Source organism: Gopherus evgoodei, chromosome 8 (assembly GCF_007399415.2).
Source record: "Gopherus evgoodei ecotype Sinaloan lineage chromosome 8, rGopEvg1_v1.p, whole genome shotgun sequence".
Classification (NCBI taxonomy): domain Eukaryota; kingdom Metazoa; phylum Chordata; order Testudines; family Testudinidae; genus Gopherus; species Gopherus evgoodei.
In genome coordinates this window covers 76,709,056-76,722,502 of record NC_044329.1, presented here as the reverse complement: position 1 = coordinate 76,722,502, position 13,447 = coordinate 76,709,056, and the positions used below count along the sequence as shown (strand labels likewise).

The 13,447-nt window shown below is 40.2% G+C and overlaps 1 protein-coding gene across 5 annotated transcripts in view; it reads left to right on the top strand.

The window, feature by feature from the left end:
* PTBP2 (polypyrimidine tract binding protein 2) overlaps positions 1–13,447 on the top strand; it is an 80,681-nt gene that overhangs the window by 6,306 nt on the left and 60,928 nt on the right. For 4 of the 5 annotated variants that reach the window (XM_030571644.1, XM_030571643.1, XM_030571641.1 and 1 more), the window contains exon 3: positions 11,924–11,999. The exons of the other annotated variant lie outside the window; for it this stretch is intronic. In XM_030571644.1, the coding sequence (XP_030427504.1) occupies positions 11,924–11,999 (76 nt within the window). The remainder of the gene's footprint in view (positions 1–11,923; positions 12,000–13,447) is intronic. 5 annotated transcript variants of the gene reach the window in all.

Genomic DNA, 13,447 nt, shown 5'->3' with positions numbered 1-13,447 from the left:
TTTTTAATGTTTGTGATTTAACTCTGTCATTCCATATTTCTCTCTTTAAGATCTCACTCAGTTCCTTCCAAATTTCAACAGCATCAGCAATAAAACAGCTATTTCCATGCATTTTGTTCAAGGCTACAGAAATAGGCTTCAGAGTACTCAGCATGTGTTCAACATTGGGCTTAAGAGAAATGTTGAGAACTGTGACTGTGATCAAAATCGTGAAAAAAGTAGATGGCACTAACTGTCATCAGATTAGGCCAGTTCTTGATATAGTGCTCAAAACAGTCCACTACTGAGTTCCATCACACATCTTGTGGGAGAGTTAGTGTGGTTCCTCCCACTTTTTTCAGAGCGGCTGCTGCAAAGTGGTTGTTACGGAAGTATTTTGCAGTTTCAACAACATTAACCTTTATTTCTGCAACACTGAAGTCTTTGGCTAGGAGGTGCATCAAATGAGCACTGCAACGGTATGTTATTAGCTTGGGACTCTCTTTTAAATAATTTCTTCTCATCTTGGCTGCATTTTCAGCATTGTCTGTGACCAAGCTGCATACTAGACATTTGAATTTTTTTCCAAGTTCGTTATAGCTTTTACTGCTACTTGTAAGTATTCTGCTCTATGTGCATTTCCTGATGTATCAATTGTTTCTACAAGGAAACATTCCCTTCTTCCATTATCACACAAGCACATACAACAGGATCATTGTGGACGTTGCTCCACCCATCAAGACTCGGGTTAACAGTTTTACTCTCTCTGGCCGTGGTTCACTGCTCCAGGCCAATGGGAGCTGCTGGAAGCGGTGGCCAGTACGTCCCTCAGTCCGTGCCGCAGCTAGTGGGAGCCGCGATAAGCTGAACCTACGGACGCGGCAGGTAAACAAACCGGCCCTAGCTACCAGGGGCTTTCCCTACACGAGCGGCGTCCCAATTTTGGGAAACACTGCCATAGAATAACAACTATATATTTTTCTCAAACATGAGAATTCAAGAATAGTCCAGAAGGAAGACAAGCAGTCCTTAAGAAAGAACTATGAAATAAAAAAATTTACCAACCTGCAGATCCTGTGTGTTCAGACATGTTCCTTTCATCATCTTTAACGCAACTTTCTCCTGAGAAGGATCATTTCTCATGATGTTGTTTCATTTGAGTAATCAGGCCTTGCATTTCTTTGTTGCCCTGTTTGCATTTTGCACGCATGCGCGTCTTACTCACAGGAAGAGGAACTTCATTAAAATATTTCCAAACTGGGTTTCTTTTACGGCCTGCTGCCATTATAGGTTTTCTTTTCTAGTGAGAGAATGGTATAGTAGATCACAGATCAATGAAGGCTACACTCAGAAAGACCTCAAAACTTCTGGAATATGCTGCTCAGACAGTTTCGCCTTTGTTTCTACTGCCTGTCCCTCACTTCTCATATTTATCTCCAGGCTTCTTCCCCTTGTCCAGATGAATGTTGGGGGCAGAATAGAACTTTTTGAAACTTTGCACATTTAGAGAGAGGTCAGAGATTGACTCTGTGTACACAAGTTTGCAGAGGGACAGTAGGGTTGAGGTCTGTTATTTCTCACCTCTATATATGATTTATTTATTAAAAAAATATTTGTTGTTAACAAGTGTGTTATCTCTGGAAACACAAATCCAGTTTGAGAACTGCAAAGCTAAGCATCTTTGATGGTGTTTTCTAGACCAGTGCTTCTCAAAGTGGTGGTCTGCAGACTGGTGCCGGTCCACGAGCCATCAGCTGCCAGTCCGCAACGAGTTTCCTCATAAGAGCGTCAAATAGGATAATAACATGGCACCTGTCCCTGACACATTGGGGAAAAAAAAATTGCTGGTCCCCCACATCAGATAGTGCTCAGTCTAGAACAGTGCTTCTCAAGCTAAGTCCCATTGGGTAGATAGAAAGATGAACCTAAATAATCTATACAGAAGCCCCTGGAACTCCATAAAATTGGGTCCCTAATCCATGCACTGTTGGAACTCCTTAACGAAACTTTTCTTAAACATTACATGAATATATTGTCTCATACTATAGAATTAGAATTTATAATCCCTATTCCATGAGGAGATACATTATAGTTCAAAGGTATCTTTATTAAAACTGTCTTTAGATAAGATGCTTTTTGAGGGGGAAAAGCATATCAAAAATCCAATTTTAAATTTAAAAAAATCCATTTTTTTTTAAAATAATTGATTTTTATCCACCCTGGTATTTACGGTTCCCAGAAGCCTGAAAGGCAAAAACTCTGTGGGCTCTCCCCCTAGGTGAACTCCTAGGCAAACTCCTCTGTTTGCTTCTCCTCTGTTCACTGCTCACTAGGTTGGCAGCTGGCTGCCTTTTATAAGGCTGCTGGCTCAAAACAAGTTACCCAGGTTTGAAGCCTCACCTGGTTCACACTTCAGTCAACCACTCAGGACTCACCAGGAACAAAGTTCTCCAAGTCACACTTTTCAAACAGGCATGCAGTCAAGCAGTCCCTGCAGTTAGCAGCAGTCAAACATAGCCAAACAAATGGTCACAGCAGACAGACGCTCAAATCTTCACCCCACCAGCTCACAACACAGCCCCTCTAATGCAGCATCTACCTCAAAAGCACTGACCATAGTTTCTCTTGGATGGTTCCCAGACAATTTCCCTGTTTGCTGCTCATCCTGAGTCCTCTTCTGTCTCCTGCTTCTCTGGCTCAGATGCTCCATGGGTGTGGAGGAGGAGACCCTGAAGGCTGCAGTGGCAGCAGCTGCAGATAAAACATATGGATGTACTATTGTCTGTGTAGTCACGATGGAAAGTGACATTTAATATGCAGAACTCACTCTCTTTGCTCCCCTAAAGTTTTAGGCACTATATTCTCAGTTCTGCTTGGGGTATTTGTGCACCATGCCAGTCACAGGACCAGTCGTGGTGAGTAGTGCCCCCACCCCACGCTAGAGTTTGGGGAAATGAGGAAAGAATTATTCGGTTGCATGAATCTAAAAGTATAGTGTAATGACACTGAATTCTGGTTCTGTTTTCCACAGGCAGGAGTGGCTTTAGATCAGGAGTGAGCAAACATTTTGGCCTGAGGGCCACATCTGGGTATGGAAATTGTATGGTGGGCCATGAATGCTCACAAAACGGGGGTGGGGATGAGGACTCCAGCTGGGGATGCAGACTCTGGGGATGAGGGGGTTGGGGTGCAGGAGGGGGATCAGGGGTGCAGGCTCCGGGCGGCACTTACCTCAAGCTGCTCCCGTAAGTAGCGACATGTCCTCCTTCCGGCTCCTATGTGAAGGCATAGCCAGGCAGCTCTGCACACTGCCCCATCCACAGGTGCCCTCCCTGCAGTTCCCACTGGCCGTGGTTCCAGCCAATGGGAGCTGTGGGGGCGGCATTTGGGGCGGGGGCAGTGCAGAGCCCCCTGGCTGCCCGTACATGTAGGAGCTGGAGGGAGGACATGCTGTTGCTTCCAGGAACTGCGCAGAGCCACAACATGAGCGGAGCAGGGCAAGCCCCAGACCCCGCTTGCCGATGGGAGCTTGAGGGCCAGATTAAAATAGTGGACAGGCTGTAGTTTGCACACCCCTGTTTTAGCTGATATCTTACTCCTGCAGGTAGATCAATCAAATATTTTAATTTTAGCTCCTTGAAGAAATTCTTAAGTCTATATAAATTGTATATTTATGTATAACCTATGCATCTAATTCCTCAAGTATAAGTATTTTAAAAATGGATAAATCAGAAATTTGTATTTCACCTGGCTTCTTTATAACCAAAATTCAGATGGCTTAACTACTTTATATTTCATACCTGAGAAAATACTGCAATCTTCTCATTACAAACTTTCCATTTCTCTCAACTGTAAAATCTTGGCTAATCAAATATATAAAAATTCAGCCTGCCCCAAACCATGGATTTAAGGTATTGTCTTCTGTACACAAATGATGATTTTTACCTACCTGAGCAGCAGTGAGTGCTGGGTGAGAGAGTTAGGGCCCTAACTGAACTAATTAAAGGATAGTCTGACAACCTCTGTGCTGTTAAGGACAATGGAAGTCTTGGGGAAAACATCAAGCTGGAGCGGAGGGAAATGAGCCCATCATTGGGACTCTACTTGTAGATGATGATGATGTATTCGCTCACACTGAGGATTCCATTCTGGGGGAGGGAACCCCAGTTATTAGGAAGAGACAGGTAATAGTAGTAGGAGATCTGATTATTAGAAATATAGATAGTTGGGTTTGTGATGATTGGGAATACAAATGGTGGATTGTCTGCAGAGAGAAGGTTGTGGACGTCATGAGTCAATTTAGGTGAATTTTTGTGATGTGCTGGGGAAGAACCAGTGATCATGGTACATGCAAGTACCAGTGACATAGGAAAAAGTAGGAAAGAGGTCCTGGAAGCCAAATTTGGGCTACTTGGTAAGAGATTAAAGTACAAGACCTCCTTGGTGGCATTTTCTGATATGCTTCCAGCTCCATGTGCAGGACTAGTTAGACAGGCAGAACTGCAGGATCTCAGTGTGTGGATGAAATGTTGGTGTTTGAAGGAGGGATTTAGGTTTATTAGGAACTGGGGAACTTTTTGCGAGAGGAGGAGCCTATCCTGGCAGAATGGGCTTCTCATAACCCAAAAGGGAACCAGATTGCTGGCATGTAAAATTAAAAAGGTCGTAGAGGAGGTTAGAAACTAAGAGCTGAGGGAAAGCTGACGGGTGTATAGAAGCACACAGTTTAGAAAGAGACATTCCATAGAGGGAGTATTTATTAAATGGGGTATTCTATATCCTAGTAAAGAGTAGGGGGTAGCAGCTGATGATAAAGTACAGGTAGGAACTGAAGAGAAACAGTCAAATGAAAAAGAGTTCCCTTTAGTTACATCACATGAAAGCAGACATCTAAATATTAGCAAATTTTATAAGTGCTTGTTTACAAATGCTAGAAATCTAAATACTTAAATGCGTGAACTTGAGTGCCTGGTGTTAAATGAAGATACTGGTATAACAAGAATCACAGAAATTTCGTGAGATGATGATAAACAATGGCACAGAGTAATACCAGGGTACAAAATATATAGGAATAACAGAGTAGGTTGCACTGGGTGGGGGGGGGGGGGAGAAGAGGAGGAGAGAAGTGGTACTGTATGTGAAAGAGAGCATAGAATCGAATAAAGTAAAAGTTTCATTCATTCAAGACAGTACCATAGAATATGTATGAGTAGAATTTCCATTCTTAAATAACAGTATAGCAATAGTAATTGCTTGATCAGGATGGTGATGGTGATTGTGAAATGCTCAGGGAGATTAGCAGTTACAAAAACAGAAAACCCAGTAATAATGGAGGATTTCAGCTATGCTCATACTGACTGGGTAAATGTCACCTCAGGATGGAATGCAGAGAAATTTTTGGTCCCCATTCATGACTGTTTCTTGAGGCAACTACTTCTGGGAACCCACAGGGGGAGAGGCAGTTTGTGATTTAGTCCTAAATGGAACACAGGATCTGGTCCAACGAGTCAATATAGCCAAACTGCTCAGTAATAGCTACCATAATATAATTAAATTTCACATCCTTGTAGGGGGGAAAATACCAAAGAAACCCACCACAGTAGCAGTTTAAGTTAAAAAAGGGGAACTACACAAAAATGTGAGAGCTAGTTAAATTGAAATTAAAAGGAACAGTTATGAATGAAATGCTTGCATGGAAACTATTTAAAACACCATAGCAGAAGCCCAGACTAAATGTATATCCCAAATTTAAAAAAAATAAAAAAAAAATACAGTAAGAGGACCAAGGCTAAACAATGAAGAGCCGGTTAGATGCAAAAAGACACACTTAAAAAAATTCATAATAAAATCCTACTGAGGATAACATAAACTAGCAAGTCAAGTGTAAATGTAGAATGAGGCAGGACAAAAAAGAATTTAAAGAGCAATTAGCAGAAAACACATCACCTTCGTATCAGTGCACATAACAAAATTCATGTGGGGTGGAGCCAAGGGGTTCGGAGTGTGGGAAGGGGCTCAGGCTGGGACAGGGTGCAGGGCTTGGGTGCAGGGCTCTGAGGGCTCCAGCTGTGGGTTCAGGCTCTGGCGTGGGTCTGGAGATGGGCTCAGGGCTGGGGCAGAGGGTTGTGGTGCAGGGGTGTGAGGGCTCCGGCTGGAGGATGTGCTCTGGGATGAGGTCAGGGATGAGGGGCTCAGGGCTAGAGAAAGGATTGGGGTACAGGAGTTGAGGGCTCAGAGGTGGGACTGGAGATGAGGGGTTTGAGGTGCAGGAGCGTGCTTAGGGGCTACAGCTGGGAGAGAGGACCCCACCCAACTCTCTCTCCCCGCAGCAGCAGCAGCACCAGCAGCACTGGGTTGGCGGGGGAGATGCCTCTCCCTGCTACAGCAGCTCTGGGGTTGGGGCTGCAGGATAGGCTCCCCTTCCCTATTTGGGCTTCCCAGCCATGGCTGGGTCTGGGCCACTCTGGTCATGCTTGAGGCTAGCCCGGGCTGTGCCACAGCAAGAGTTGGGGCCAGAGGAGGGGCGCCCTGCACCCTTGCTGCACCAGATTGTGGGCCAGGCTAGGTGGGGGCCGGGGAAGGGATGCCCCTCCACCGGCCCCGGCCGGTCCCCAAACAGGTTCCTTAAGCACCTGCGCAGTACTAAACAGGCTGCTGCGTGGCCATGCAGCTTCCAGGAAACTTAGATGAGAAGTGAGGAAGAGGGAGAGGACTTATAGGAGAAATGAGGACACGTATGCATGTAATGTCTAATTAGTTAGAGAAAGACAAGTGAACTTAAAACAAATTACAGCAATGAGTTACCACTTGTTGGAATACAGAGTTGTTGGGCTGGTCTACGCACAGTTCTTGTCCTGATTTAACTAAATTGTATTTAAATCAGTAAAAAACTGTTTAGACAAGTCTTTTGTCTGTATGGTGATGTGGCAGGGATGAAACTGGGGAGTTTTGTAGCACGCCAGTGAACCTGCATGGAATTTCTTTTGGACTATAGGTAGGATGAGAATGTGTATGGATGTAACTCATATTCTTGGGGCCCTGGCCTTGGGGAGTCTAGTGATACTATGTTGCTATACAAAGTGAGTTGGTTTCTGTTAGTTATTTTTGGAGCAGATTGGGGATATTGCTGTTTGAGGTCAGTGTGTAAGGTAAGATGTCTATACATAAATGCACGTCCTCTTCACTAAATAAGCATAAACCAAATAATATGCATGCTGTATTTCACTAAAAATTCATCATGTGACAACAGAATATTAATTAAATTCATATCTATCTATCATGCAAATTGAAATCTGTAAATGAGTGCTTATTGTTCTGTGCCCTCTCCTTCCCCCCAATGTACTACCTCAAACTCTTAGTATTTTCATCCCTGGAGACAATGTGTTTTTTTAAATCCTGAAGACACTTTATATTTTGGATTTGCAAGAAATTTACACTGAAGAAGAATGACTCAAGCTACTGGAATGGTAGTCACTGATTATTTTGAACACTTTTTTTTGAATGCTGCTACTCCTCCATCATACTGCTAGTTTTCAGTTGCCTGCAGATGCTGTTAGAAGCTAAGGGTACATCTACACTTCAATAAAAAACCTGTGGCACCAAGTCTCAGAGCCTGGTCAATTGATTCAGGCCAGCTGTGGCTCTGCTGTTTGCAATTGTAAACATACCTTGAGTGTTTCACAGTGATGTTATGCTCATGGTTTGACATGTGTCCCTAGGCTGAGACTAACTGTGGTAAATATACAATGTAACTAAAACCACCATTTAACATTTTTTCTGTTTTCTTTCATCACAGAAAAAGTGTCCTTCCTATTCTCTACCCCGATATAACGCTGTCCTTGGGAGCCAAAAAATCTTAACAAATTATAAGTGAAACTGTGTGAAATCGAACTTGTTTTGATCCACCGGAGCGCTGCTTTACCGTGTTATATCTGAATTCATGTTATATCGGGGCAGAGGTATACGTATCATCGGTGAATCAGAATCTCTCCCAAGAGTTAACAGCATTTCTTTTTTAATTATTATATTCTCTCCACCAGTTGTAATTAAAAACTGTTTAGATATTGTATCACAGTAGAGTAGATGATATTGCTGGCTCTTACTACTATGTTTGAAGTAGAGGGATAGTTTTGTTCATTTGTTGACTATTTTTAGTAATATCATTCACTTCGTGTTTTGTTTATTTCCATTGTCAGAGGAGACTACAAATTTGAGTGATGCTTTTAATAAGCCTTCTTTAACCCAAGCAGATCTGTTACGTTAGGTACAAGAATCAACTTCCGAAAAGTTTTTCTCTACTTAGGAGTTAATAAAATATTGGGCAGACAACTTTTGGATATATATATTTTTAGACTTTTAGAAATTTTTTTGACAGGTCCTCACGAGGCAGTTAAACTTGGTAGCCGCCAAGTTTTCAATCCAGTAATAGATTTTAAAAATGTTTGCGAATTGGCTGCTTATTTCTACTCTTTGCTTCTTAAATGTGGAAAGAGATTTCTACTAGAGTTAAAATATATTATTCTGGAGATGTGGGAAAAATAGTTGACAGTAGATTTTTTGCCATCCTGAATGGTTTCATGGTTAGACCTTAGGGGATTTTGATGACTTTAATGGCCTGATAAAACTGGGAGAGTGTGTAACATAACCTGTGGCATTCAGATTAGACACATTTTCAAAGTAATGCGTGTTGGGACAAACCATTTTGAAACTAATTATAATATGGATACTAAATTAGTTGCAACATTTAAAGCAAAGATCTAAACACTGTGGCTAGTCATTGCACTTTCTTCCTCCTTTTCTATAGGTTTATCGTATAATTTTTGAAAATTAGAAGATTTGATTGTATTTGTTGTGCAATGGTATTATACACAGTTAAACATTCCCTACATTCCACTTCTTTTAATTTTTATATTTCAGATTTACAGTACATGAAGCAATTTATGCTTCTGAAGTTTGTAAATTGCTTTTGGGAGTTGCATATTGAAGGCTTAACTTGGCAGTCAAATCTTTTTTTGAAAATTTGGTCCTGTGTGAGGAAACTCACAGTGTCACTTTTACACATCTGCTTTTCTGGATAGAACCACACTTCAAATATTTTTCTTCACACTTGTGGTGAAAGGCTGCATTGAGGGGGACAGGATGAGATAGGAAGGACAAAACAGAATTTGTCGGCATGAGCGAGGATTATTTAAAAGAGGCTGGGTCTAATATCCTCCATGTTTAAGTTGTAAATTAGGAGTTCATCAAGTAGTTTGTTTGTTTAGTACAGAGTCTTCCCTTCGTAGGGTAAATACATAGGGTTAGTGGTCTGGCTGTTACTTAAGACAGATCAGGATTCCATGATTTTAAGAGTTGTTGCTTTGCCAAGACTGAAATAGCATCCATCTTTCCAAAACAAAAAGAAAAAATTATGAGACTCTTGGGACTTGAAAGCCTTCTAGACTCAAAAATGCATGTGCCTAGATCCGGCACTGGTAGAGATGTGGCCTGTGTGTCATCTATGTTCAGGCCTGAGACTAAGCAGGTAATTGCCCTCAAATGAAGCAATGAAAACAGAATCTGGATATATCCAGGTCAGTACATGGAGCAGCATGGGAATTCCCTTTGGATGTAGGGGAAGGGCTGTGTCTGACAAGCAAACTGAAGTCTTAAATATGCAGTAATATTATATTACACGGGTTTTTTTGAGAAACTACCATAATTTTTTTTTTTAAACAACCATGTATAATCTGTTTAATTGGTAGTAAAAATAACTGAGGTATGTTTTGTTTTTTTTTTTTTTTTTTTTAATGATAGCTGCCATCACTAGTTATTTTTGTCCATTGCAAACAGAGGTAAAATATCCTTCTCTGGAAATGTATTGGTGGGCTGACTGCACAGAAGTGCAGGTATTTTTTGAATTCAACCATCTTGTCTTCCATGATTTTACTTCCATAATTTTGATGTCAAACTATAATATCCTCTCCTTAGCAAATATTGGGGTAGTAATTTAGATTTTCAAAGAGAAAGAGAGAACATTTCAATGAGTTCCATCTGCCACATTTCAGTCATCTTTGTACTTGAGAACAGTCATATAGAGTGAATAATGGAAAGGTTCCATAGCTTCTCTGAATTGGCTTTCAGTTTTGCCTGTTTTAAGTTATTCTTTTGATCTAATTAAAAATGGTTTCCTCTGACAGTGACAAGACTTATTGCTGTTTCATTTTATTAAATTTAAAGTCAAATCATCTTGCCAATTTGAACCCCAAAATGTGTAGAGCAGAATCTAGAATCAACAAGAGTGTGAGGCAAACTAAAATTATTTAGAAGTAGTCTGTTTAAATAACTTTGAGAACTAGGGCTCAAAACTGAATAAGCTTAGTGACTGTAATAGCTTGGTGTGTTGTCTAGTATGTTGTGAATTTTAGATATGGGATACTTCAAAATGTGTTATATATTCTAATATTCCTCTTCATATTCCTATGTGTGTGATTATATGCTTGATTATATGAATCCTGGTATAAGCATACTACTTAGTATTGTGATATCCTCAGATTAGTTTAGTATGTATTTAGAATGAAGAACTATCCAAAATATACAGGATGCTTTTCAAACAGAGGTAGATGATATCTGCCTCAAGGACAGCACAGTCTGAAACATCTTGATTATTATAAAGATTTCATAAGTAAAGCAGTTTGTGGTCAGTACTCAGAATGGAAACAGACTCCATGCAAAGTAATATTTGGTGATTCAGTAACTGGCACTCACCCTTTTTAGTAATGACCCAATGGCCTGGGTTAGTGCTGAGGGCATTGGTGCTAATGGAGATACCTTTGAATTAAGACACAAAACGGAGGTCCTAACCTCTTTTGGATATAAAAAATCTAGTAGCCTATTAATGATGCCATGCAAAGGAAGGGAGGTTTATGCCCTTTTTAATTCATTTTGACTTATGAGGAAGGCCTGAAAGATTTAAAAAAACAAACAAACAAAAAATCCTACTTGTTTTACATTAGGCCTCTGAGTGTTTTTTCTATCCTGGAAGGAAATGAAACCTGATCACTGAGAGGGGAAGTATATTTTTTTTAAGTACACCTCTACCTCAATATAACACGAATTCGGATACAACACGGTAAAGCACTGCTCCGGGGGGGTGGGGCTGTGCACTCCTGTGGATCAAAGCAAGTAAGATGTAACGCAGTTTCACCTATAATGCATTAAGATTTTTTGGCTCCTGAGGACTGTGTTATATTGAGGTAGAAGTGTATTTAGACTGCTTCAGACTAATTTTTAACACCTATTTAACTCAAATGCTTGGGGGGAAAGGATCCCTCTTTAAGGATTCAACACCAAATCTCCTCTGGTATCTGCATTCCACATTGAAATCATCCAAAAAGAAGACTAAGAAAGAACAGACTTGATGTTCTTCATATTTTTATGAAGCTTAAACCAAAAAGAAATCCATCCTCCAACAAACAAACAAATTGTTTTCAGCGTTCCTTTATATATTATAAAGAAGTGCAAAACACAACAGTCTGCTTTGAACTTTTTCTAATAGGAGTGCTAGCCCTAGCACTTTGGTCAAATTCTAATTTCAGTATTTGCCTGAATTCCCCATTTAGTTTCAGTGGATATTAACTTCCTATTTTAAAATATTTTGTTAAGTTGTGCACTGTTGGACAGCTCTTGTGGTCCCTGGAGATTGCATTTCAGATGTGGATGAAGTGATTTTGTGTATGGAATTATTTGACTTGAGGGATGCTATGTAAATATACTGTATTGTTTAGATTTTAATTTTTTAATTTACTGTCACTTTCTGAAGAGGGAGAATCTGCCAAATCTTATGTAATGTTCATTTAAAGCTCTCTGAAGGGATTTGCCCTGTCAAACTGATAGTTTTAATATCAACATTAAAGATGACAAAAATAGAAGGGAAAAAAAACTCTTACTGTCTTTTTCTTTTTAGAGAGGATCTGACGAACTTCTTTCAGGCAGTGTTCTCAATAGTCCGAACTCTAACATGAGCAGCATGGTAGTTACTGGTAAGTGTTCCAGAGGAGAAATCTAACATTATATCTCAGAATCTTTTCCTGTTTACAAGGGGAAAATAGTAAAATTAAAATAGTAAAAGTAGATTTCATCCTGTTGTACAAGAATAAATTGTTGGCATGCACCAGACTTTAACAATCCTGTATCTATATTGAAACACTCAAAAAATATTTGAACGAGTAAACCAATTAAATTAATGGAAATTTACAGATGATGAAACAATTCTTAGGGCTGGGGAACTGGATGGGACATGAAAGAAATTAAACTTTTTAATATGGAATGAGTTATACAATTCTCTTCAAACTAAGGAGTGATACAGAGCAAACAAAGGCTAACAGGAACTGCTATAGAAATTTAACTTTGTCATGTGTAGGCATCCACATGTCTGGGCATCCCTGCTGGATTAGCCTGTTCATTTCACACTAGTGGAGTAACTTTATGAATAATTAAAATTCTAATAACTCCTCCGCTAGACTGCCACAGCACTAGACTCTGATCCTAGTTTCACTGCCTTAGGATGGAAGTAGCTTTAGGCTCAGAGCAGCACTTCAGTGCAGCACGTGTTACTGTTCCTTTGTCAAACTGCTGGGGACTCCAAATAAATTGGCTTTTCAGTAATTGAAACCTGTTCCTCTTTCTTTTATAACTTCCTTACAGCTATTTCAGAGTGTATCTGTCAAAGGAGCTTTGCTCAGCCTGCTGTTTTGGCACACCTACCACTTAGGTCTTTCATTCTGGTGGCAGAGTGGTTTAGTTCATACCTCTAGTCTGTTAGTGGGTGATCTAAATAATTGTAATCAGAAGACTTAGTTCGCCACTTACTGTGGTAGGTGAATTCTCCACAGCAGTGCAGCAAGGTGGTCTAGTAACTCCTGCTACCAGTGGACCATATCAACAGTAATCCTGCAGTAAAAGGTGGTGCTTTCTGAGTGCTAATGACTGTGGCATAGCTTTAAAGCCACTACAGAGATCCTATAAATTATTTTTATATTAAAGGAAGATTTCTGGATACCAGTGCTTTACCCAGCTCTCCTGGTTTCCTTTTTGCTTCTGGACAATATTCCTATTTCATTTCTAGGTATCTTTGGACACAATAATAGTATGCTTGAGTTAGAAAGTGTCCTCCTTGCCATCTTTTCTTTATAGTCTTTTCCAGCTTCTGGGAAAAACTATGATTCCTTCTCCCCTGCTCCCAAGCTTTCTGTGCATCAGGACTAAATCCATGTTATTTAATCGAAGATTCTAAACAAAAAAGCTATATTACTGTCAAGTTTTACTGCTACATTACAGTTAATGTGATTTTTCAAGTGAGCCAATATTAAAACACAAATTTGAGAGAAATAAATTAGTTTAAATTGACTGCAAAATGGAAATGTTTCTTTCTTCTCAAATTGGTCCTTCTTCCCAGGCTCTTATAGGGGCCACCAGCTGGTTGTGAAAG